This window comes from Diachasmimorpha longicaudata, chromosome 8, assembly GCF_034640455.1.
Source record: "Diachasmimorpha longicaudata isolate KC_UGA_2023 chromosome 8, iyDiaLong2, whole genome shotgun sequence".
NCBI lineage: Eukaryota > Metazoa > Arthropoda > Insecta > Hymenoptera > Braconidae > Diachasmimorpha > Diachasmimorpha longicaudata.
Genome location: NC_087232.1, coordinates 6,187,367 through 6,215,042, shown reverse-complemented (window position 1 = coordinate 6,215,042; position 27,676 = coordinate 6,187,367). Strand labels below are relative to the sequence as shown.

Genomic DNA, 27,676 nt, shown 5'->3' with positions numbered 1-27,676 from the left:
GAATAATTTTCGTCGCTTCAAAAGAATGTGACTCACACAATATAAACGACTCTGGAATGATTAATCTCTGAATAATTTTCAAACTTTTATTTTTTACATTACTATCACGACATTTGGTATCGCCGGGTATGACTATTGTGTTCTATTTCGGTCCAGGAAGGTCACGGTCCCTCGCAACAGCTGAGTCATTCGTCATCCGATCCCCCCCCCCCCCATCCCCTTCCACCGCTCCTGGACCAGAAATTTTCTCCCTTTTTCCCTTAACTCTCGCCCCCTTTTCTCTCTCTCTCTCTCGCTCTCTTTCTCTTCCTCAATGCATTATAATCCCAAACAGCTGTCTCGGGGGATTCTCACTCCACCGCACTCCCAACCTCGCGGCGTTTTTTTAAAATAGAAATTACGTGGTTTTTATCTGTGGGAACCGAGTACATGAATCATTTTGGCCAATAATATTCTGAAATTATTCCTCATTAATTAATATCATCCGAAATTATTGGAACATTTTCTGCAATTAATTATATTGGTCAGAATAATGAGAAATTTAAGGACAACATGCCGAAAGTTTTTGTTTACGTGGAGAATTTAATTATCTGTAGAGGTGCTACTTTATTAATTTTCATAAAATTATTTTTCTTCAAAAATGGAATTACAATATTCATCATTGAATTAATTTACGATGATTATCGATACATTAATGTGTTGTGGAGAAATATGAGGGCAATTTTTAAATCAATACGAAGGGCATTTTATGATCAAACAGTCATAAATTCCTCCAAATAATGCAAATGTCATGATAAACCTGAAAAATTCAATACAAATATACAAAACATGTGGTAAACGTTAACCTGATCAGTACAGGCCCATTGTTCGTGGAATAAAACACGTTGTTTACATAACATTAGGCTTGTGCGTGCAATTGCCCCGACGCCCCCACGACCCACTTTTATCCGCAATTTCACATCGATAATAATCGTACTGTTTTTTCTCTATTTTCATATTGTTTTTTTTTTTTTTTTAAACTATTACGTAGTACGTAACAAACTACTCTGGTACTTGGACAAGTTGTCACCGCTGATTTCTCACGGAAATGCCTATTGTTTTTATTTATTTTCACCAGTATTCTCTGTTATTTCGGTTTTGTTTTCACTAGTTCTGTTCAATGATCTCACCCGATTATTTGGTTTTTGATGTTACTGGCAGTCTGGGGCGTATTCTCTCCCCCCCACCCTTGACACGTGTCACATCGATGAATAACAAGGTGCAGAACAATTGCTGGCTCCTATCGGAATTTAATCGGTCTCTCACAATGCGCGACAAGTTATTATTCCTTTATCGTTCGATTTATGATCGCTGGATCGATTCGAATCGTATTGATTGAGTTTCAATATTGTGAATGAATTGAAGGATTATTAACAAGGGCGAAGTCAATGGTAATGGTGGGGTAAGAAAGAGAATAACAGCATTATCAATAAATACAAAAAAATATAATTAACTACAATTGTATTTGATTAGATCAATTATTAATTTAACAGACAATTCTTGATCAATTACTCCTGATATTTAGGGTCTGAGGACTGAAAATAATTCCCTTCATTAATTATTCCTCGGATCATCCAACAGACATTTGCAATATTGCCCTGATTGGTGACGTATTTAATTGCTGAGGAAATAATTTAACGTTGTGTTAGGTAGGAAACTGAGTTACTTCCCTTTCCCAATTTCCCCTCATCTCGTGTGGTGTTACGCAAGCTGAAATATCCGATGACTACTGCTGCGCAGCTTGATTACCCCTGGAGCTGTAGTGCCTCTATTTTATCTACATCTCTCCTCTATTTTTCCCCTCTTCACTCATCCCTCCCCTCCACACCCTTCGCCGGTTTAATCCGTTACTCGTTTCATTGCACGTATCCTCTCGGGTTACCACCACGGAATTTCTGCCGTTTCCTGTGTATGCATTATCCGGTGAGACGTTAAACGTTGACTCTCACTCTAATCACGAGGTGAAAACATTAGAGAATTAGGGGATCCTTTACCGTATTTATCGATGGATGAATCAATAAATAATTCTATTGTCAGATGATTAAATCTGAATAATTTTCGCGGATAATGAGTCATTCTAAAATAAAATGTCCTCAGACAGTTTTCTCAGAGTAGAAAATTTCCAACAAAAAATGACTCGTCACATTTTGCTTTCAAATCACTCATTCACTGGATAATTGTACAATGAACTCAACATGTGAAAAATTCGGAAGAGGTTTTTACCTTAAAAGTTTTATTGGTTTTGCATTATTTCACTGACAAGTCATTTCAGGGAAATAGAATAGAAAATTTTATGCCACATTTTTTCCTCGAATTTATTCTTAACAATTAACCAACTGTATTGCTCCCAGAATAGTTTTATTATTTACATTGAACTGAATTTTTATTGACTTCGTGGTTAATAAAAAATAAGGAAGAGTGACGTGGGTCGAAGAAACTGTACAACCGTCACGTGCAATAACTTCTATGTCTTGCAAAAAATGACAGGATGAAATACTATCTGGTTGATTCCATATAAAATCCACAAGATAAAGCAATTTTCGTAAAAGCTCGCCGCAGCTACAAAATACAATGTAAGTTGTAGGTACTGTGTTGGGTGTGAGACATCACTACTGCGTGGGATTTTTTTTTTTCAAGTTCATTGAGACAGGCACACGCTTTCTCGCTTATCCACATCGTAAATCAAACATCCAACGGGGTGAGAAAATACTCCATTACGCCGGGCCACGGTTTATAGGGTTTTTTTCGCGGAAGATATTTATTGGCGGAATAAAAGGGTTGAAGAATAGGGGGGAATGAGACCACCGGGAGCTATTCTAGTCAGATTTGATATTTTTTTTAACATAAGTTTTCCATAAATAAAAAAAAAAAATACCGGCTGTTTAATATTTATATTTTTATTATAAATGGGAAGAGAATAATTATTGATGCGGACACGGTTGAACTATTTTTCTTTATATTCTTTAAAACACACGAGGAACGTCGTACCCTTCGAGTATCCCCATGAGACATACCCTGACCATAAAGGACTTGAAGAAATATCGTCACCGAAGAAGAAATACTCTGTTCTTTCATGGGATGAAATCATTGTTTATGTTTATATTGCTCTTTTGAAATCCTCCACATGCATTAGATTTTGTGGCTTTAACAACAAATGATTTTTCTATTACCAGAGACTTGAATCATAAAATGATTATGAATATCTCACGCTTGTCTGAATTTATTACAAACAATGTAGATGAAGAATTACTCATCCAAATATAAATGTAGCTGATGGGAATATTAATTATCAATTGACTCATAATTTTGTTCTGGTTATTTACAGTACTGAAGAGTTGGAGGAGAGTGGTCTCGCAACAGTGGCACTCTTGGAGATTGCAGACGGCCAGGAGCAAGATCCACTCTCTGATTTGGATGTACAAGAGCCCAACGAAATCCAGGAATCCGACAGAGTGACACTTAGATCCGGTAGAAACGTAGGTGGTAGCCGTGGAGCTGGCCAGAATAATTCATTTGGCAGTGGCGCCAGTAGTGATACGAGCAACGTTGGTAGAGTAACACAGCGTACACATATGGAGCAAGAGAAACGAATAAGGCGAGAAATCGCCAATAGCAACGAGAGACGACGTATGCAGAGTATCAACGCTGGATTTCAATCATTGAGGACACTACTGCCACGTCATGAGGGGGAGAAACTGTCTAAGGTCAGTGACATGTTTATTTATGTTCTCACTTACCACAAAAATCTACAAAATGTCCCAGGATTTTATTTGTAGATAATTTAATCTCTTGAAAAAAAGTTTATGCCATTTTTTTTATGATCTCCAATCGCCTATTTTGGAGATGTCTGTAAAATGGTGCAGATAGTTTTTTTAAGTTTCGCTTTTATCATTTTTATTTTCTGCACGAAGTTTCAAATATCTGCGAAAATACTGGGTCTAAAAAAAAATTTCCAAAATTCTTTATGTAGATAATTTAATTTCCTACCGCAGTTCTTATAAAATTATTCCAATCGGAGATATTCGATAATAAGTTCAGGTAGAATTTTTGACGTTCTCGGGTTTCGTTAATTATGGATGGGACATTTTCAATTCACTTTCTTGGGATATTTCCCATCCATTATTTCCACAAAATTTTATAAACTTAATTTTACCCTCGAGAATTCCCATGGAAAGTTCAAGGATCATTTGTTTTTTTTATTCACGTTTTTATTACGTAAATTATTATCAGTCACGCGATTTAACCGGATACTCGATGCGCATTTCCTGCGCACTTGTTGCCTTATTCTGATGTTATTTTTTATTAAATATCTCCCAGCGGTCATTCACTGATTGATAAATAAAATTATGTAGAAATATCCTGGTAATTCATCGGTACATCACGCAGATGATCTGCTAATGGTGAAAATAAATCGATGAATCAAAAATTATATTCCCATTAAATCGTTCAAATTCAATGAGACGATTGTCTTCTGAACCCGGGAGTCATGCGTGATACACTCGACTTAAGTACGCATGATTCACCGCATATCATCCCTAAATTTATTCCATCAATCATGATGATCATAAAAAATTTGTGGAGTATACGTGACACATAATTTTTAGTACGTATATTTCGCATAATACACACTATGAAAATCATTGTCATGTAAAGTATGGAACTGTCAAGCCTTAAAATTATGAAAAATCTGTGAAATATGCGCGACAATGTTGCTTTTAGTACGTGTATTTCACTTCAACCCAGGAGTAATGAAATAATATTGCAAGAAATATTGAGAAATCAAAGTAAAAACAGTAAAATCCTCAGGAGACATTATGTCTTGATGATAACCATCAAGAAATTATCTAGGAAATGCTATCATTAACTGGAGAATACGCCCAGAAGATGATTCGGTAACGACATTGTAAGATACTTTGAAGAATATATGTAATTCAAGTGCTGGAATATCAGCGGAAAAATGGGGCTGCATGTGCCACAAATTACCCTGTTATATGTATCACTGCCTGTCAATAAGACCGTAATGTCGTGCTCGTTAGCTCGGTGTATAATTTACCGCGTTCCGCGGTCGTTCGATCTGCACTATCACCACGAAAGTTGCTCTTCAATTTCAATAATTCAAATGCACGTGAAGCTAGTTTTACAACTTTCACCGGCAATGCCATCTTCATAGCTGTTATCAACTTTAATGAATTTTTATTTATTTATTTATTTGGGGGAAAATTATGTCTGAGGAGAGCGAGGGATGAGATTTAATTAAAAATTAAATTTTTATTGGGCTATTTAGTCACGTTTTAAGAACGAGCTATCGAGAAATTGATCGGAATTTTCTATGTCAGGTTTTTAAATAGTTTTCGTTAAATAATAATTTTATAACAATCATTCTCTATTCTTGAGAATTGATAAATTTTTGGGGACAACGATACTTTTGTCTAGAGTCACGTCTTAACGAAATGATTTGACATCTTAAGTTATCAAAATTTTCATCATCGTCTTTTACAAGTCCATCAACAAAGATTTAAATCTTCAACAATCCCTTCTTTATTAAACTACAATATCACAATGGAACTGCCCGAATTTCGTTCATCAGTTCTGCAAAAATCCGTATCAATTTCAAAATTAAACAAAAATTAATCAGGAAAAAACTGTCTTATCACGTACGATCCACCCCCACACACCGCCTCACCCATACGTAAAACCCAACCCAAGCAAATACCAACTACCAAAAAACAATAAAAGAAAATAAAATCCCCAGCAAACGAGCCGAAAAAAAAAACATATTCAAAACAAAAAAAATACTCCTCTCTTTATCGTAACGCAATATTTTGCGGACCGGTTTTCGAGCCACATGGTTTGGTTCCCACGCATTTCTCTCGGGCGACCGGCTCGCCCTCATCACCCCTCCCCCTCTTTTCTCTCCGTTTTGCTTCTTTTCGTGAAGAGCGAGAGAGAGAGTAAGAGAATGTCTCTTCTCTCTTTCTTCTCTCGGTTCAGTTCATTTTGCTCGCGTCTCTCCCTCTTTCTCTTTCTTATTTCGTATTTCTTTATGTCATGTCTTCTCCCCTGAAAGGAGTGAGGGGCGGGGGGAGGGGATACCCTTCTACTTCGGCGTTGGTTGGAGAGCAACTTCGAAGGCCACAAAACTGGGCATGATGAATTTTTGCGAAGCCATGGCCTACTGAACGTTTTTCGTTTCCATACCTTTTTTCTTTTTAAAATGCCGACTCGATGGCTGTTATTTTTATTGTGGGTTTCGGTCTCTCTGCCTCGTGAATATTAAAGGATTCTTGGTATTTTGTTACGTAATTTGAATCTACTTTTGGGAAAGTGAGATGTATTACATGATATTTTCTTTTAGGTAATTAATTTTTTGGTGGAAAGTTTTGAGGGGCATGAGAAATTTGGTGGTTTCCAGGGGGTTACTCAGAGACTTAAATATTTTGTTATTTGGAAAAGGAAATTATTTTTTACTAGTTGGAGAATGAGGGAATGATTTCGGCACTGCAGTTTTAAATAATATCTTGAGAACTAGAATTTCAGGGATTTTTACCCTTTTGGATCGAGCCATATGTTAGGGGTGAATTAAAGAGGAATTGATTGCTCTTTAGTGCATTAAGTTTTGAGATAAATGTTTTTAGTGGGAAATCCGGAAATTTTCCACGAATTTGGCGCTAGTTTTTAGGGGCGTGGGATTGTTTTTTATGTTGGGTAATTAATATTTTTATTGAGAAGTTTTTTGATTCATGGAGAAATTTCGAGGTTTTCTGTGGCTGTTAGGGAATTGAAGCATTTTCTGAATGTCAAATCCATAAAGTTTGTTGAATTATTCGTCCCTTTGTCAGGAATTTATGAAGGCATTAAAAAGGCGAGGCAAATAGAAATTCCATCTTTCTTCTTGTGGGGAGGTAACCATTTTTAATAAAGAAATTTCACTCCCGAGTTTATAATAGAATTGATGAATTAAATAATTTCCATGAATTTCTCGTGTTTTTTTGTTATGAAATTTTGGGTTTTACTAGAAAATTTCGTCATTTTATGAGGTCGTTAAGGGATTAAGGCGCTCTGGGCATGTCAAATCAAAATTTTTTCTGATTATTCGTTCCTCCGTCACGAGTTTATGAGAGCATAAAAAATTTGATGCCCCGTCGCACTTATTTCGAAATATACAACTTTTTAATAGGAAAATTTAGTGGATTTTGATTCATTTCCCAAAGAATAGCTTTTACATCTTATACAACTGAAAGTTTAGTAATTCTATATTCCTATCCACCAATTAGACGTTGTGGTTTATGATCCAAAATTCAAGAATAAACTTGAAAGAAACTTCTTCAATGTCTATTGAATTTTTATTTAATGATGGAATCTCGGAAATTCGTGGAAGATTTAGAGTAATTTCCGGTGTTACCCTCATCTCCACTCCCTGATGAGAAACAACTATTTGGGCCGAGGATGCTAGACAGTTCAACCTACCCCATAACAAGTATCACCATGACTCCTGTCCATGCCCATTTTCCCCAGTAATTTTCATTCTCTCCTTCTCGTAAATTCATCCACCATCTAAACAGAATGTGCATTAAATCCAAATACTTTTACCCTCCGTACAGTTCAGTCGTTAAACTAATAATACCCATACCTCATCCCAATGTTTACCTACACTTATTTTTATTTATGAATATTCCTCGAACAGTAAGTCATATTTTTTTTTGCATTCTCATAGTTAATATATCTCTGAGAGGATTCAATTTTTCAGACATTAAATTACTAAATATTTCACGAGTTTGTGTTTTTTTATTATTCATTCTTCTACAAAAAAATTTTTCATTTTATCATAAATTTGCAAGAAGTTGCGACAAATTGATAATCATGGAAATAATGAAGAATTAAAATTGTTTATCATTTTCCTCTCGCAAATTAATAATTTCTATAATTTATTAATGAGAGGGATTATCGAATATTGATGGAGAAATTGAAAAGTATTTTTTTTCGTATTTTCAGTTGGAAAATTTGACGTTTGGAATTTTTTAAATTTTATAGAAATTATTTTCAACTAATAATTTTCGGTTTGTTTCGTATTTTATGGGCGTTATTTCTTCGTTGAAGGGAGGTCTTCTACGTTACGTGTGTTTGAACACTCGAGGGTTCTGCACTGGTAGGCCTCGAGGACAGAGGAAAGACGCGAGAGAAACGCGAGTGCCTCGAGTAGGTGAAAGAGAGATACGAGAGGAAGTTTTTGGTGGCTAGGGGGAGAGAAGTATGAGACAAGGACACAAACAACCCAGACGTCACGTGCTTTGTCCGATGGTTATTTCTCTCCTCTTCACGAAACTTCTCTTCTACTCTGGCTTCACGTTCTTGAGGCGCCTTTTCCCTCTCTCCTTCAAACTCCCACGAAGCCACTTCTCCACTTTCAACTGCTCTTGTTCAACTTTACGAATGCCATCTTATGGGGGATTATCAACAGAAAATGTGTTCAGAGATTATTTTTTATTGATTGGAAATCATTTCTAGGAAGTCGTTAATTTTTTATAGATATTTACGAGGAGGAATTCATTGAAATCGAATATTTCCTATTTTTTGGTGGGATGGGAAGGGGTGAGGGGTCATTGGGGACGTGGATGATAATGATGATTATGTTTTTCGATCCAAAAAGTGGCTAAAGCCCTGTGGAGATGGCTTAGTTCTCCAGATATTGAAGAAATCGGTTTGGAGTATCGAAATGCATTTTAGTCTAAGGTTTAAATATTTCTGGGCCACAAAGGACTCAATTTCAGAATTTGATTTCGAATTTTTTTTCGCCTGCCCAGTTCGATTCCATTGCTAGGAGTTTTTCGAACGTTTAACATTCGGTTAATCATCTGGATTTTTCTTTTTGAAGAATCGAACAGTTTTTTATGATTTTTTTTTTTGGAGAAAGAGAGTGCGCGGAGTCGTTGAAGGGGGATGAATCCTCATAATGATGATGACTTCCGAACCCGAAAGTGAGTGAACACCCGGACAACATAATTATTTTTCGAGATACAAAACTTCTTCAACCGTTGAAATGGGCCCTGGGCCGTCTTCAAATTATGGGGTACCAAAATGTCCATTGTAGTGGTTTCGATCAATAATTCAATTCCCTTCAAATCACACCAACAATTGCAGGAACAGTTGTATCCCAACTTTTTTGTTAACAAACATGCCTATTGCTGGAGACGATTGTGACATTATCGTATCATATCAGAATCTTGAAAATTCGCAATGGATCGATTTTGTTTTTTTTTATCGATTTACGACAATAATCGATGACTGTGGCTATTCACATCCTATTTGGTGTAACCTTCACAGCCCTTGGTGTCCTAAACACATTTTATTTTTAATTATGGATTTATTTTTTTTTCTGGAGATTATTCTTTGTTCAGTGCTTTCCTCAATGGTTTCAATTTTCATCACTCAAGGTCACACCTAGCGTGCAACAATGTTGTGGATCATGAGTAAAGTCGTTGTATCAAAGTAACTCATATCGAAGGGCAAGCGTCTGGCTATTTTCGCTGGGATTCGGTGGGTTGGTGTGAAACATATGTGTACATGTGTGTATATGCGAAAATTTTATGTGTATGCTGGGGGACTGCTGGTTGGCCATCACTCGCGCCTTATCTGGGTCATATCCAGTCCCTTGTCGTGCCCCCTTCCCCCTCTCCAAGTCCCCTTCCTCTTCGTCTCTTTCTCACCGTCTCGCTGGGCCCGCGTCCCTTTGTCTCTTGGGGCCTCTCTCCCCTTTCAAACGCTCTCTTTTCACTTTACTCTTCTCTTTTTCTTCCTCTCAAAAAGGCCTGAGGTCGTACCTGCGCCCGCCATTTTTCCCTCCGGTTTGCGCTTCACGGCTGTGCTCCAAATATCCGTTGAGACCTTTTTTTTTTCGGGAGTTTTAATTGAGGAATTATTCCAGTCATTCATTGGATGAATTTTTTTTGTCTGATTAATATTGGGAGCTTAATTGCTGATGATTGTTTCGGGGTGGGGGTAATTGCGGGATTAATTGGATTTTGGTGTTTTAATGGAGTTCTGAAATTGTAGAGTTGGACGGTTTTTGATTGATGGGGTATTGAGGTAAGAAGTGATTTTAGAGAAAAATGGCGCAAGTTTTTTTGTGAGGAATTTCGTAACTTACAAAAACGTCCTAAGGTGTTCATCAATTTGATCATTAGTTTAGGAGATATTTAAAAAAAACTGGGAACCAAAATTGAGACTCATTGATTGGGAGTTTCGTTGTTAATGTTCTAGTCTGACTATTTATTAATTTAAACAACGCATGAAAATATAAGGATGAAAATGCGACAATAGACTCGGCAACCCCACCCCCTGGTGGATCCCGATTAGAAAATTAGTGGTAAAAAATAAAAGTCCCGCGTACGTGGAGGGGAGGGTACCGTCTACTTTAGCACTTGGGCTCATCGTTCGCTAGTTTCAAATTCATAAATAAATCCCCATAAACTCAAAACGAATGACACTTTATTCACAAATTTATTGACAAATCGTGTCGGTGAGCTCTGCAAACTGGTGTTGAGATTACGGCGGGAATGACCATACGTTTAGATAAAATACTAACGCCTGAAGTCTCGGTACGGCTGGTTTGGGTGAAGATTTACGTGAGGCCAGTGAGAAAATTGCGTTAACGTTGGCAAGGGTTTGCGTTTTCTTATCCTTTTTTTACACAATTCCGGGGATGTTTTATGGGGTATTTTGCAACAACTGCCTCTTAAACACTCTTTCAAGTTAAATGAAAGTTAACAATTTTATTAAATCATGATTTATGAGATACTTGTTAATCTATCCTTGCGGGAGATTCAATTTGTTCCATTAAAATTATCTGCTTCTTGAATAAAATAAATTTCATGATTTTTGTGTACCGTATTGATGACCGCATGGTGAACTTTCACTCCTGAAGAATAAATTCATATTCGATGATTCGAAGTGGACATTAATTTCCGTCGTCGGAACACTTGGAGTTGACACAGTCAATGTAATACACTCATGTTTCGTAGAAAAAATAATTGCAAAGGGCAATTATTTTTCTTTTTATTTATTTTGTGATAAAAATGAGATAGAGATAGTGAGATATCATTTATTCTTCCCATAATAACATTTCGCAAACGATAAATCAGTTTAGATGTTTATGCATGGAAAATTGCTCACATAATTTCTGGAAATAATTTTGCTCCGGGTGAATTAAATTTAAGGCTGATCGTCAAACCGTTTAAATATTGATTCAAACCTCAAAACGACAATATCGAAATACCGAGAATTGCAAGAGAAGTTGAATAAAAATAGATTTCTATTGAATGGCTTCTGGGAAAAACTGTAAACCCGTAATTTTCTAGTCAGCCGATAAATCACACTCATGACTCTAAACAAAAAAGAAAAAAAAACCCTCCCGTGGGGCCTTTGCAGGAGTAAAACTCACTGTGATCACAGACGAACGATAAAATTGGAGATGTGAGTCAGTGAAATAGTTATCCGTAACGATTTGGCACCTACCAATGGGTGTAAACTATTCCCCCGTCGTTGATTCACTGCAAAAGGAGGTTGAAAATTGCTTGAGAGACACTTCAGAGACAGACAAGGTCACCGGAATAACTGTTAACGTTTCAGTATTTTTTTTTTTAACTGAAAATTTTTCTCACTCCTCTTGTTCAGGTATTTCGTTTGTTACGTGAGTTTTATTTGTTTCTTTTGCTGATTCAATGCGGGGAAATTGCGATGCCCAAGAATGCATCGATGGGGGTAATACGAGACATGGTCTCGACTGACATCTCGGGCACGTAACGTCAGGATAAACACAGTGAGGTTTCTTCGCGTGTATATTTTATCGGCTGGAAATGGGATTTAGGGGTGAATTTGTTAGGGTTGAGAAAAACAAATGTTACGAGGATTTTCACAGAAAATTTAAGATAAATCACTTTGATTATTATTTTCTACAATTTTAGTGACGTTGAAATTTGTTCAGTGAGTGAATTAGATCCTGAAGAAAATTTTTCAGAAGGAATGCATCTGGAAATAAGCTGCCCTAATCCTCCTATTAGGACTTTCGGTTGATCCCTATCTAATCCAAAAATTACCCCCATAAAATTATTTTGCTCTTTATGACTCTTCGTAATCATCTGTCTGACCAAAATCATCCACATCACTTGTTGTGATGGATTTGTATGATTTCTATATTACCCGCCGATTCTTGATTTTCTCTCAATTTTTGTCTGACTATTACTTTTTATTGGCAGTCGATGAATTTATTTAAACAATTCGCTTCATCAGACACGTTATAAATAACCCTCATTCCGGTGATCACACTGCCAATAGTAGCACCAACTAACTTGGAACGACAGTCATCAATTCCCATAGTTTTTTTTTTATTTCTCTCTCTCTCTCTCCCTCACTCTTATTACCTCTCCTCCATTCTCCATTGACGTTTGCACCTGTGTTACCTCTTCTATCCAAAGTCTGACCATAAATATTCCCCCGAGCCATTTATCCCAAATAAATCCTTGTAATCATCAAGAACTGGAATGGAATTGGAAAAAAAACCTGTTAAAAATGAGGGAAACGCGATGTAAAAAGCAACTTAATTAAATCCTGAATATCTCCCGATCCAGCGATGCGATTTTTATAAATTACATCTCATTTCAAACTTCCGAATAAATCCTCCAAATTGAAAAAAAAATATATGTATTTTCACTCTGCCAATCTCGAGTTATCGCCAGTCAAAACCCCCTATTCTACCCAACCCTTCTAATTTCCAATCTAATCATCATCATAAACGATTAGGATCAACATTAGTGTTTGTTTACATTTTCCACAAATGAGAACCTTCTGTTCTTTTCCATTCTGCCGTATGAAATTAGCACAGCGCAGAGAATCAAGCGCAAACACATAAACGTTCTAATAGCGTTGTAATAGTGAAAAAAAAAAAATTAAAAATCGGTTGAAAAAATCACGAGACATTAAAGACATGAAGAAAAATGAGAATGAGATTTCCATTTGGAATGCAGTGTAGTCGAGTGCAGTATGTGTAACACACTGGCGTCATTACCGTTGCATGCGACGCGACCGGACACTCGACCACGCGGCGCCACGCAAACATCTTTTCATTCGATTTTTTTTTTTTAATAGTTTTTTTTATCCTCTAGTTTTTCTATCCCACTCGTGCACAGTCATCAACACGGAAAGAATGCGGATTGTATTGAATAGAGAGGAGAGTTGGGGACGGCTGTACCGTAGGCGGGAAGGCCGTCTGGTCATGTTGAGGACGTTGAAGATCAGTGATCGCGTTGCTCTGACGCGATGATTTATTTACCTCCAACGAATTGAATGTTTTAACAAATAATATTGCCATTCGTTTGAGGAGTGACATCCAACTATCCATCTTATTGATAGCTTTCATTTTGTAATATTTATCAATCGTGGTTTGCGCAATTCTTTGATAATTCTTGAGAATTGTTTTAATGGCGCCGCACAATAAGCAAAAGTCATTATTTAATGACTGTTTGGCGCCGCTGCTCATCAGCTGGCGATCAGTGGTCAGTGTTGTGACGCGATGATTTATTTATCTCCACAGAATTGAAAGTCTCAACAAATAATCTTTCCATTTATTTGATTTGTAGCATTCAGCTATTAATCTTATTGATAAATATTGCTTTGTAATATTTGGTGAGAATAATTTTCATTGATTCGACTAATTGAACAGAAGGGATTGTTGAGCAATGGTTGAAAGGTACTCATTGTCTTCATTTAGGTCATTTTTCATCCAAAAATCCCTTGATGCCCTCTCAAAGCCTACTATTCCCGAAAATGTCAATATGACCAATTATTTATGGATTAAGTAATTCTAACGCAGAATAATGAGAAAAAATTCTGTCTGAAATTCGCTTTTTGCAAACACGTTTCAGAATATTTTCTCCTAAAACCACTAATTATCGAATTGATCATTTGATTATCAAAACAACTTTCATTCTTTCTCAATAGTTGATTCCACACACATCCATATGATGATTAATACCTCAATAAAAGAAAAATTTTGCCTTACGAGTCGTCATAAATGATGGAAAAAAGTAACATGACAGGTGTTGGCCTCTACTGAGGGGCAAGGATTGTAACCAATCACCATAAATCATAACTATATGATCGGTTATCGAGTAGCCCTGGAATTGCTCAACTAAAACCTTCATTTCCATTGTCTCAGCGAGGTGCGTCTGAATTGTTCTTCATTTTATGCACCATTCAAACTTCAGGGGGGAAGGAGGGGGGGGGGGGCAAAAAAAACCTTAAGAGTTACAGCAAGAAAATTTAAGAGCTATTAACTCTCCCAGGATCAAAATTTTCCACTTTTTCTGGGAGAAAATTCGGTGGAAAATTGTATTAATGAAATGACCAATAATTCTTAAAATAAAATTGGTGATTTGAGAATTTGCCTGGAATTCCGAATGTAATCCCCTTTAGTGGTCTCATGTCAACACATACCAAAGGTAAATACCCATTTACTCCCAATGTAGGAATGCTCAACCAGTGGTTAATTCTCGAATTACTCAATTGCCAATGTTTTGTTTTCGTGGAAATGAATTTTATACCGTTGATCTATTAATAAGTGCCCGCTTTAACGGACATTTACCTTTGGCACAGTAACAAATGAATTGATATAGTCGCAATGAAGAAAATATCCAGAGTTATTTCGTAAGATTAACGTGTTATTCGACAATTGCGGAATTATTGTCAAAAGTAATTTCTCGTTTTAAAAATTCACTTTGATAATTTTCCAAATAACAATGAAGCAAAAGGAGTTTGAATGAATAATTTGGAGTCAGACATTTTTTCAGTGTTTACACTGTAGTTGTTGAAAAAAGCCCAGTCCCAGAGTATTTGTAATAATCCATATTTTTAATTTTTAAAGCCATTTTATTCCGAACTAATTAACATTCTCGTAACTCAGACAAAATAATTGAATAATAATGGAATAGCGTGAAGGTCATTCATGGGAACATGATATTTGGGTCACAGGTGTGTCACAATAATATTCAACGAGGGGTTGTAACTTCCTTGGTTTCACCTTAACGACTTGTCGTTTGTGTTTCTCCATGTTTTCCGCACAATAATCTTCATCACGGCTCATGCGTGCCTTGATTATCATCGAGTCCAACTGCTCTGAATAAATTATTCCCCTTCTATTGTCCCGAGAAATAATTAATGATATAGTTGTCACGTAAATGTGTCGGTGATGATTAATTTTTGAATGATTTAAAAACCGCCTGCCCTTTCATTGTGAGCCAATAGTCACTCAATCGCGAAGGAATCGAGTCCCCTGGAATCTGATACAGCGGTTTTTATTCACTGGAATATTTTTGTTTACGTAATATGAGAACATCGGGAAATCAATTCACCGTCTGTTCTCAGTATTTTTGTATACGTTACCCCCCAGCCTGGTATTTACAAATTTTTCGTATCAATGGGTTTCACTGTCCTTTGATCATTCTTGGAGATTGTTTTGAAGGAGACAAAATAATAAACAAGCTGTTATTTAATGACGCTCTGGAGGTACTGATCAACATCATGTGTTAAGTTTCTCACCCAAAAACAGGCTGATGACCTTTGAGAACTCATTATTTCTGGAAGTACTGGGGAAAAATGATTTTATCATTTTAATTTTGTTTTAATGTGTTTGGGAGGTGTGAGGCAAAATGGATTCATTTAGAGGGGTTTGAATTAAAAATTTTTTTGGGGATTTCAACTCTCTCAGAATCCCAAAAAGTTATTCATGAAACCAACTCTAACAAGATAATTACAGACTTTTTGAATGAAAGAAGATCCATAATTTTTTTATTGTTCTTTTCTCTTGGAAACATTTTAGAGTTCATTCACAAATATTCATTATATTTTTGTTCAAATATTTATCATAATTTGATTGATACATTTAATTATTGAAGATCGTTCAATGTACAGTGTCTCTATCAAACGGTAAAAGATAGTTGGATATTTACTTCGAATCCCCGTAAATTGTTTTTACCCTAAAGACATTTTTCCTTCACCTCCCTATCGGAATGTCAGTGAATAACGACACTGCGGAGAGGAGAACGCAATGTGTGTCGTGAGGTGCCACGAGGTGAACGAACTGGAACACATCGTAGTGACTCGAAACGCTTGATATGTCCTCGTCCTCGCTTGATTTTGCACTCTTTTCCAATGGGGTCGCTATTAGAACGTATCAATCATGATTCAAATCCTTCTCTTTAAGGATATCCAAGTACTTGTATTGTTTTTTTCCAGAGCTTTTCTATTTTTTTTAGTCAAATCTCAGAGCTTTCATTTGGGCCCCACTTTCAGAACATTTACAAAAAAAAAAGGGGAACTCTAGTTTGGGGAAACTGTTTATGAAATAAAAGTCACTAGTTACTGAGATTTTTTTTAATATTTTTCTCACGCAATTTAGCGAACAAATTTGATGATCGAAAATGGTGAAAATTATAGTGCGATATTTTTAATGCTAATGACATGGCTGACTCACACTCTAATTGATCAATTTTCTTGGTTATGACGCGACCAAGAGTCGATTGAAGTGCAACTCTCACTCCTTATACGATTTTATTTAAAAAAAAACATACAATTCCATTTTTGTACCTCAATCCATCGATTTTCCAGGCTTCAGACGTTTATTTATTCGTTGAAAATAAATCAATAATCAAGTTTATCAAGAATAATGTCGCAAAAACATGGAATTTCCCCGAGATTTCTCCATCAAATCGTGAATTATTTCATTTAAAATCATTTGGTGATTTTAATCATCTCAATGCTTTACCCAGTTTATGACAACTTTCTGTACCTCTCGGGGGGAGAATTTGGATCAAGGGGAAAGCTAGGGAAAACCTGTGGCCACTTGTCACCTGTACGAATCAAATAAATGTTTTAATAATTAATTGGTTAATGCACCATCGCTACAACAATGTTGTCCACACTTCAGTGCACAAATATAGGGCTCTTGTCAATCAATATTTAATGGTGAGACTCGGAGCAAACGGTGTGAACCCGAAACCTTTCGAAATTTCCGAAACTCTAAGTCAAAAATAATCAGCTGTTAAACATAAGTTTTTGGAAATATTTCGAGACATAATCATCTCCACCAGGTCATCAGCCTCTTTTTGGGTGGGAAGTGGTGCCGATGGGGACGATGAACCCTTTACCAATACATAATTACCAATTTCAATAACACTCATAATTTTCCACACAAAAAAAAATTCCTTTTACCCTATCCATCATCAATTCCCATAATCCAGAACTAAATCATCACTCGTGTAACTTGATTTTCTTCAGGTGTGAAAAAAAAAAAATCTAAAAATAGTTTTTCTGTTATCGTGTTACCCGCATTCACCCCGAAATTGAACTCCCATTGAGGTGGATGAGTACATCCGATCTCCCGTGGAGTCAATCCTCTCCGTTCACCTCAGAATACCGTTGTCGGGTAACCCCATCGTGGCAAGTTCAGGGTACACTGTAATTATCCATTTGCCAGGGAGTGAATGCGCCATCGAGAGCGTTATCCCCTGAAATCCACTGTCTTATCCCTCCCACCTAACGACGTGAGATCGAATTGATCGTATCACTAGAATGAATCCCCTCTTGCATTTGTTCGTTTTTTTTTTTTCATTCTCTCTACTTTTCCTCAGTGTATTCTTTTTATTTTTATAAAAATTACCGGAGCAGTGCGGTGGTGCTGAAAACGCGTAACCCGAGGAAAACGCCAAGCGTGTGTAACACTAGTAATGCCGCATGGTGTGCGGTTTCAATCGTGCCAACGGTCGTTTGTGTGGTTTTTTGTTGGATAAAAAAAAAGGAGAAAAGAAGTTGGGAAGAGAGTGGGAATCAAATACGCAGTTGAATTCAAATGGGATTTTCAAATTGCAGAGGAGTTGAATGGAAAAAAATACTCAAGTTTTCTAGAGTTTAAATTTGTTGTGAGTAATTTAACCAAAACAAACGGTTTTTTAATCTCTAACTTGAGATTATCTGAGTGAAGATTTTTATTCTTTCGTTTATTTTCAAAATATTTTCTCAAGTTGTAATAGGAGCCTTGATTCATCCAAATCGCACCATTTGGTCAGGAGTTCTTGAGGGTGAAATGAGAGAGTTTGACCCTGTTGAGTTCTATCTGTTACCTTTATTCGACCGAACGGAAGGGACAGGTGAAGCCCGAGTCTCCGTCAGGTGGAAAGAATGTGTAGAATCCAAGAGGATTGACCTCTTATATTTAACCCTTCCACGTTGATCCGTCTTTCAGTCGATCCTTGAACGACACAGGGTCAAATGGGAGAGTCTGATCCACATGACGTCAAGGCGTTTCTTCTTGGCTTTTGAACAGCGAAGGGGTAGTTAATTTTTCAACCAACAAAAACGAAAATAAATCCCCCAATATTATTATTATTTTTATTCAGAATATGTGCTCTTTGGGGCTTTTACATTTTGGTTCCTCGTCTATTTCCCCTGGTGAGAGTAATCTCCCAATAATTCTCATGATAAAAATTGCCCCCCCCCCTCTCCTAACACGAGTGCAATTACGAGTAGATACGTCTAAGAGATAGCGAAGTGAAAAGAGTCAGGATGAGACAGACGGACAGACAGGCAAGTAGAATGAGTGGTTGAGAGTAGAGCAGAGACGCTCTGCCACATAGCCAGACAGTGAGAGCTGTGCGCTATTTTCAGGCCCCCACAAGAGTCAACCGTCCGCATCTCTTTCTCTCTCACGTTCAACTCCTCTTTATTCTCCACCCTGTGGCCCCCTGTTCACCTTCCCCCTTTCCTCACTCTTCTTTATACCCCACCACTTGAACTGCAGTGTTTCAAAGCCCAGACCCCGCGGCACAAATCGCTGTCTGACGCGGCCCTCACATACAATGTAGCAACAAAATCGCTTTCTTTCACTGAAAATCACCAGCGTCCAGTGTTAAATAACTGGAGTCATTGTTCCCTGGTATTCACAGGAAGTTCTTTGGATTCCGTCGGATGTAAACAAACGGTGAAATTTTTGTAAATGTCATACATTCAAATTCATATTTTTTTTTTGAGGGTTGAACGGTTGTTGAGAACCTGAAGAGAAATTTTGGGGAAGAATTGGACTTCCAGGGGGTAAAATGAGGGACGAAGTTTAGTTTTATCCCCAAAATTAACCTATCAAGTCAAGTCTTTTATTTCAGAGGGCTAATTTTTATCCAAAATTTTTTTTCGTGTAATTGAAGGGAGGTAAAGAGTAAAACTAGGGAGATGTTAGTTCAATCTTCAAATAAAGCTCAATTAATAGAAAAAGATCATACAATATTTAATCAGAAAAATGCTCCTTGGTTTCTCCTCTCGTTATTTATTTAGCGATAGGGACCTCGAAGCGATAAATCAACGAGTCTCTGATATTTGCCGAAGGTGTGACCCAGAAGCGATTAAAAACTCGTCTGCGTGGGCTTTTTTTTTCTCTTGCCTCGCGACGAGAACTGAGACGTTGGTGAAAAGATGATTTTATTTCGGTTGAAAATTTCGTTAACCTCAAATTTTGAAATATTGAAATAATAACAATCTGAAAGGAAACAGGACGTAATGAAAGGAGGACACCAGCATCCGCTGGTTGAACAAAAAACTGATTACCAAAAAAATTTAATTGCCTCGTTCTATTTTACCATTTCACATCTGCACGAATCAATTTATTCATATGGATAAAATCACAATTTCAATTTTTTTGTCTTCCGTTTCACGGGATTAATTTAATTTTGATAAGCCTTGCAATTCCAATTCCCACCGAAATATGAGAACAGGAGAATTATTTCCATTTGTATGACGAGTGGCAACGAATTAAATAGTGCGATTCCCATTGTTTACCCTCGTTGTTATAGTCCCAACAAACGAAAATTATCCCGTTTACTCTGGGGGAATTTAATGTCACGCAGTATGTACATTCTCTCTTACCTGAAATTCATTTTTTTTTTTATTTCTATTTTTCTCTGTTATTTGTTCCCTTTGTACTGAGTGCGGTTCTGCCGACAATGCAGACATAAATCCCGGGAGCGCAAGCTTCATTGAGCGAGAAAGTCTGCCCCCAGTGAGGCATTACGTGCACATATGAATTCAACACGTACATGTGATACAATGGATTGTGGTTGTATTCGTTATATCTGGTAATCAGTGTTTATGATTAATTAAAAGTTCACAACAAAGTCGTGAAAATGAAAATAATTATACTGAATTTTTACGCTTCGTTTGGAGTGGAATGATCTCAGTTGAAGTACATTTAGATAAAAATTTTCAAATTACCCCGTATTAAGGGTCGAATTCCCCTTATTACCTTTCCTCATAATGTCACTAAGGGATGGGAGTCAAGAAAAGTCCCTTATCCAGTTCCCTTATCCTCGCGAATTCTCCAACAATTAAAAGAATATCGATTTAACTTCGAAAATGTTCCTTCGACCTTTTTCGATTTTATATTTCCACGTCGTAAGGGCCATCAGCTTCGTCTCGGGTGGCTCACCCTCGTTACCACCCCGTTGCGCTTGTATCGAAATAGACTATTAACATTTAAGCTCACATGTCTCGAATGTTCGCATCGCACCCTCAAAAGTCATTTGGCACCTCATAGTAAAAGAGAGGGTTAAAAAAATGATTAAAACCATAATTTTATACATTTGCTGATGATAAAAAATGTTGTATCATGTGGCATTCGTCGTAAAACCGAAACGCCATTTTTTTTATAGTAAATAAACCGTAGATAATGATAACGGTAAAATTGCAATTCCATTCATCTCTCAGGCTCATTAAAAATCATTCCTACAACTTTATCACCATATCATTTCCGTTAGCGAGACGAACAGACGGTTCATTGTCATGTGAAACACCAGTCTGTGGCATTCACAAATGAATAATAAAGAACACACGGATAAAAACATAACCAAGGAGAAAAGTAAAAAGGATATGATTATCTTGAGCGTGTGAATAATCGAATACACTCAAGTGGTAATCAGAGACCTGGATTGACTTACATCGCTCGTCAGGGCTCTTGGAAATATTCATATAAATTTTATTCATCAGAATATAAAGTCGTGACATTGGAATTATTTCACTCGTATTGTCTTAAAAAACTATTTATTTATCGATAAGTTGAAATAACCCGAGGAGAAGGCGATAATTGAATGAAACTATTTATTGTTCGTGAATTATCTCGTGACAGAGGGATTTTTGCGAAAAATGTGAAGAGACATTTTTTCTGGCAAATTAAATTTTCTATAATAAATATATCGGGTCGTTTTTCCGTATATTTGATAACTTTCGAGGTATCGGCAAAATAAGATTTCGTTCAATTAACTGGATCACAGTTTTGTTAATAGCCGAGGGAATTACCCACGATTTTTCCTCAAACGAATAATAAAAAATTCATAAAGAGAGAGTTTGAAGTAGCCAGTAGACGAGGCAGTGGCTCGGGCGTCTGCTCGCCACCGCCTAGGTTGACTTTTATGAATGAATGCAGTCCAAGTGGGTGTGTGCATACTTGTGACTGTGCCACAACGGCAACTCGTTAGACACTGTCTCGGTTGTACAAGCGTGCGTGCGTGACCGTGCGTGTGTGTCTCCGCATACCATTTACCAACCAACCATTGCTATTTTCAATGAAACAATTTTGTACATTATTTTATTATATAAACTTAAAGACATTAATTATGGTAATACGAACTTTAGTGAATATTTCATTAAATTATTTCAGAATAATTGAATTATCTGCCATCGAACATAATTTGATATTCCGAATATTATAAAAATATCATTTATAATTTATGAATTTTCTTCTGGTGGACTGAATTATTGAGAAATAATTTTTTTATTCATTCAAAAATTAATTTCATTCATTAAACATTGATGGGTGGAATTTTTCTTCTGTCCATTCGAATGGCTTTTCACGTAATTGAATTTTCAACCGGTGAAATAAAATTTATCTGTATTTTCCATCCTGAATTACATGCGTAGGTGCATTCTATCGGTTTCTCCAGGCCAGACATGAATTTTTCTCCCCTGCAATTTTGAGTTGCATACACGATTAACCGCCCACGTGCAACCAACTGGCGTCGATCCATTCATGGAATCGTCGGGTCTCTCCTACTCGGCCCACGCCTCAACTCTCTTTACTCTACGATTTACGCACGCCAAGGCACACCACGTCCTCCAACCCACCCGTTATCGTAGGGGAAATTGTTAATTGCAATCAAGTCTCCCCACTATTTACTCATTTATCACCCGCATTTCGTTTAAAATTATATCGACACAATGGCTTAAAAGGAATTAGAAAGATATTTGGAAAATAAAGAGTTAGGAAATTGTGGAGAAAATTCCAATAGTGAGATTGGTAGAGTGAAATTCAATGTAATATAATCCACTTCGAAGGTCTGTTCATATACATTACCAGAAAATCACAAATTTTTTAATTCCATCATTCGTCCGGACAAACTGAATAATTTGAGAAAATTGAAATTTATCAATGTACTGCAGAAATGAAGAAAAAAATTTTTCGTTTGATAAATTCTCAATTATTATGTTAATCAGTAGCCAATATTTACATAAAAAGTTGAATTCCATGTTTGGAATTTTCTAATCGTCTTTAGTTATCAATATCTCCTGATTGGCGACATTAAATTCCCCTTTTTTCCACTCTCGAAATTATTTTGTTATCTTCTTGTGTGAAAATAAAATAGCTCCACCCAACATTTATTATCACAAATCCCTGATAATATCGAATAAAAACCCCTTGACAATATTTATAATCGTCAATTGAGATCAAACTCCCGGGAATTTCAATGACTCACACTTCTGATAATCAATTGACTGATGCAAAAGGAGAAAATATATGAATCAGTCTCTGTAATCGTCTCAGGCAAATTAAAGATGGTATACGTAATGAGTCTGACCGCAACAACATCGCTCTTCACCTCCCACCGATGACGCGAGATCAATCTCGATTAATTAGCGATGCAATTAACGCTAGGGCAACCACGCGGATTATAATCGCGATCTATCATTTTTCATTGACTCTTCATTAATTACCATCGATTATTGTTGTCTACTGAACTCGTATAATTAATACTCAATCATTTGGAAACTTGGTATATTTTCAACAGAGAACAGAAATGAATAAAAAAATCAATAGAATTCATTATCTCTCTGATAATTCTGATTATTCATATTATTTAAACTTTTTAGCTATCACGGCCCTTACGGTGATTCCATAACACCATTCAGCCCTTCTCAAGACCTTTAGGGCACGATCAGACTTTCTTAATGTCGCCTAACGTCACTATTCGGTTTCGGAAATCGCTTTTTCTCAATCTATAGAGACATTAATTATAAAAAATTATCAACACGATCTCGATAGCCCTTACGATGATTTCGATAACCCCACTTGAAGCTTGCTAGGGCCTTCTGGGATAATGTGAGCCAGCTTCAGCATCGATACAGTCTCCTTGCAACCCTTGCCCTGGCCTTAACGACCTCATTTGGATCTCATTAGGCCCTTCATAATTAGATTTCTTTTCCGTAAAATCATTGTCGTGAAAAATAATTATTTATGGGAATATCAATCAATATGATAAATAATGAAAATTTAATACACTTAATTAGTGAGTAATATGAGCCCTCCGGGGCTGAGTGGAGAAACTAATAAAAACCGAATGATTATGAAGATGAAGTGAGACAGACTGGCATGCCGGAAGTTTTGCCGGATCAGTGACATTCTTCTCTGCAATTTACGAGACATTCCCGTCGTGGTAGTACAGTCGTTTTACGGGCGTTAGCCTGTCGGGGTAACGAGCGAGCCACGGGTGCTTCATTAACATTGTTCCAAGTGTATACCAGCGTGAATCATATACACTGATGCCTCCCGGGGGGTTATACGACATCAGCCCGGGGAGTATTATGACATATCTGCATAGTGTTACAGATGAAAAAATGTTGAATCTTTGTTGGATGATTTTTTACAATTTTTTCAGAATTTAAATTCATTTATTCAGCGAACTACAGTGACATTTTCTTGTGCTTGTACTCGCGTTAAAACCCCAGTTATGTCGGTAAGGAGTGGATCTACCGGAAAAAGTCATAAACCGGATATGCTGCTTATGCCTTTCTTAACAAAAAATGTTTAGTGCAATTTTTGGTTAAAATTTGTTGTTAACGAGATAATTGACAAGTAGGAAAACCAAAAATTTCAATCATAGCTCCCAGTTGGTTTTTATTTTTGACGAAAATGGAACTGAATATTTTTTGTGCAAAATTTTAGGCTCTGGAAAAAATATTGTAGCATTTTTTTTTTTCGGTAATCCACTCGTAATTCGCAAAATGGCGAAAATAAAAAGCGCCAAGTCTTTAATTTTCAACAAAAGGACAGTTCGTTTGTTAACTTAGTATATTTATTGGCATTATTAAAACTCAGACACGTGGCATTCCATTAACCATATGAAAACACAGCGTCGATCACGATGAGGAAGTGCATACACATGGCTTTGGTGTTGCCGACGTTGAAGATCAGTATCAACGATATATCGTAGTGAAGAAGGGAGAGATAAAAAAAAAACGGGAAAAAAAAAAGAGTGGAGCCCCTCTCACCCGTACACTCCTCAACCTGGGGTACCTCGTATGTAAATATTTGCTGTGTTTCGTGCAGTGAAGAGCGTAATTTATGCACTCGACGGTGCAACACCTCCACCCACTACTCCCCGAGCCCTCCTCATTCTTTTCACTCTGATCCAACTGTTTTTGTGTCCCTTTAAATAATGAGGCTCCTTGTAATGGAGAAATTTGCTTCGTCGACAGAAATCCCACACCCATTTGTTAACAATAATTTCTCAAACTTCATCAAAAAGTCAAAGCAATTCCACCGCTATTAACATTGTTGGCAAATTTGTTTTCATTTTTTATACAAAGTCGATCTGTTGAAGGAAACAAGATTTCTTTTTAGTTGGAAGGATTGATGTCCGCTGTTTTGTTGGGCTTTTAAACTTATGAGGGGTCAAGGGCTTGAACTATTTACCTTCCCAAGTGAAAATGTCAATGAAAAATACTACTGAACAATTGTTAGTTATTTAAGATCTTCTGGGTTGCGTGAACTTTGAAAGGCATTTTCACCAAAACTCATTTACAATCAATGGAATTCGGTAATTAGTGAAAGAATTTCAAATTTTCCACTTTGCTGATTACGGACGACAAAACTCAATTTTGAGCTGGAATATCTTCAGTTTGGTAGAGTCGAACTCCATGATTTTCATCTCATTTTCAAGATTATTTAATAATCTTCAAAATTATAGCTGACTCATTGAATTCCCATCATTCTTTCCGAAGATAATTAGAAAAATAGAGAAAGGTGTAATCAGGTGTTTTTGGAGTCCAGAAAATTGAGACCTGTAGTCACGTTTTACGAATGTATGGGACATTTGTTATTTAATCATCACACGAGTGTATTATGTTCTTGAGGTCACAGACTGTCGTCTACAAATGGCCCTGTGTTGGCACAGTTATGCAGACGGTACTCGAACATAGAGTAATGCATTATTCTATTTTAAATAGCGAGCGGTTGGACTCTAGTCTATGCAATGGACTGTGAATATGGTGCATCGCACTTTGTCGGGGCTGTTGTTGCGCCTTTTTGATACTGAATCGTTGAAAACTTTTTTTTATTCTGAATTATAGTTTATCTAGACACTTTCCACGTACAAACCCACATTATTGCACTGTAAAGAGTTAAATAACATTTAAAAATCGCATTCATATCTTCTGACCTTCTTATCAGAACCTTCTTCACTACCATTAGGCCCTTGTGATCTTTTTATAAACCAAGTTTTCCCAGATCCTTCAATTCATATGGCCAATGGCATTGAAATATTATATTTGAACCTTCAGGACCTTACGGTGACCTTCCTCACCTCCGATGGCCCTTATCTGGATCTCATCAACTCATCTCTACTGCTCGAAACGATTTAAACATTTTATTTAGTTCCAAAAAGTACCAGAAAATCTTGATTTCTTTTTTTAAATTAAATTATTTGACAATGGGCAATGAACAAGTATTTCGCATTGCTCTCGATGATCTGCACATGGGTATCAACCGAGTGACGTCATGGGCATAACGTCCATGACCCGGTGGTCACATTGACGCAGTCGGGGTCCTCGGGCGTCGCACTCTAAAATTAAACCCCCGTCCAAATCCAGTCGTGACCTCTGTCGTTTGATCCCTTTTGTTTCAACTCTTTTTTACCCCTCGTGTACGTGAAAAAGTATCAGTGGATTAGGGATGAAAAATTTCTCTTTGGAAAAATTGGACAGTACTGGGAGCATTGGCATCTTCAATAATGTATATATAATTGAATATTCTCACAGAAAATCAAAAAATTTGCAATACGTTAATTTTACACAAAAAAATTCCGAATTTTATTGAAAAAAAATTTGATTGAGAATGAAAAAAATATTTCATCATTTTTATTTGTTGGAGTATTAAAAAAAACCGAAGAATTGTAATTTGACGGCATCCCTCGATACCTTTACTTCTCTCGACCCCTGCCAACCCACCGCGATTGGGGCGTAGTGTACGTCGTAGTAAAAGGGGAGAAAACCCAAGTGAGAGAGATAGTAGGGGTTGTCCCGGCGGCCGTACGTCGGCGTTGGATGGATCAATATTGCCATGGTTACGTGGCAAAACGTGTCGGAGAAAGAAGACGAGTGGGACACAGAACAGACGAAATGAGGGGTTTGGGGTGGTGGGGCTAGGAGAGAAAACCAGCCGGCGCAGGAAGGGGCTACCTTGTCAATTCTCTACCCTCCAGTCCCTCCCTTCTTCCTCACCCACCCCCACTTAGTAGCGGTGCTCGGGGGAAAAAAAAACTTGGCAGGAAAATTTAAAAAAGAGAAACGAGGGAATTGCGTGCGCAAGAGCGGGAAAAACTGATATCAGTAGAGTCGGCGTAGTACTATGCTACGTCACAAATATGCCCACTCGTACGAGTTTTCGCAGTCAAGGAGGCGCCGATTCATGTGACATTCAGTACATCAACTGTATGGCTTGGCTACTTTAATTAATTTTTTTTTCATTAATCAGAGCGGGAGAAATCGATTTTTTTCCCAGTTTTTTTGAGGACCGGGATTCAATGGTTCTCAGGGTGAAGGGAACATGTCTACTATTATTATTTGGAGGAAATTTAAATAGTTACAAAATTGAATTTTGGCATCTGCAGGGAATTCCCACAGCTTGTGGAATATTTTCAAAATTTTTCGGCGAAAATTTCGGGGTTTTTCAAAATTGCATTATCGATTCTCTCCCAGGGTCACGTTCTCCAAGATTTGCTAAAAAATTGCGAAGCCATTAGATCGTAAACATTGATGGGTTTTCTTTGCTCTCATCCACGACTCCCTTAATTTTCAAAAAATTTAAATATTCATTTGCGCTGTATATTGGATGCAGTTGAGTTAATTTAAATGAAAAAATATGAGACAGGACGTGGTGAGCCCTCGAGCGTGCAGAGGAGCTTCCTTTTTCCCCCCCTTCGTTTTTTTTCCCTTCCAACTACTCCATATTCTTCTCCTTTTCTTAGCCGGGCGAGTAACCCAGTGCCTTCATCCTCAC

At 37.0% G+C, this 27,676-nt stretch overlaps 1 protein-coding gene across 2 annotated transcripts in view; it reads left to right on the top strand.

Moving 5' to 3' along the window:
• The window catches only part of LOC135164942 (uncharacterized), a 96,260-nt gene that overhangs the window by 14,411 nt on the left and 54,173 nt on the right, over positions 1-27,676 (top strand). Inside the window, exons 1-2 of one of the 2 annotated variants that reach the window (XM_064125748.1) lie at positions 1,417-1,441; positions 3,365-3,743. In XM_064125748.1, the coding sequence (XP_063981818.1) occupies positions 1,428-1,441; positions 3,365-3,743 (393 nt within the window). In that variant the 5' untranslated portion in view covers positions 1,417-1,427. Of the gene's footprint in view, positions 1-1,416; positions 1,442-3,364; positions 3,744-27,676 lie in introns of those variants that run through there. The other variant, XM_064125747.1, reaches the window with a different exon arrangement.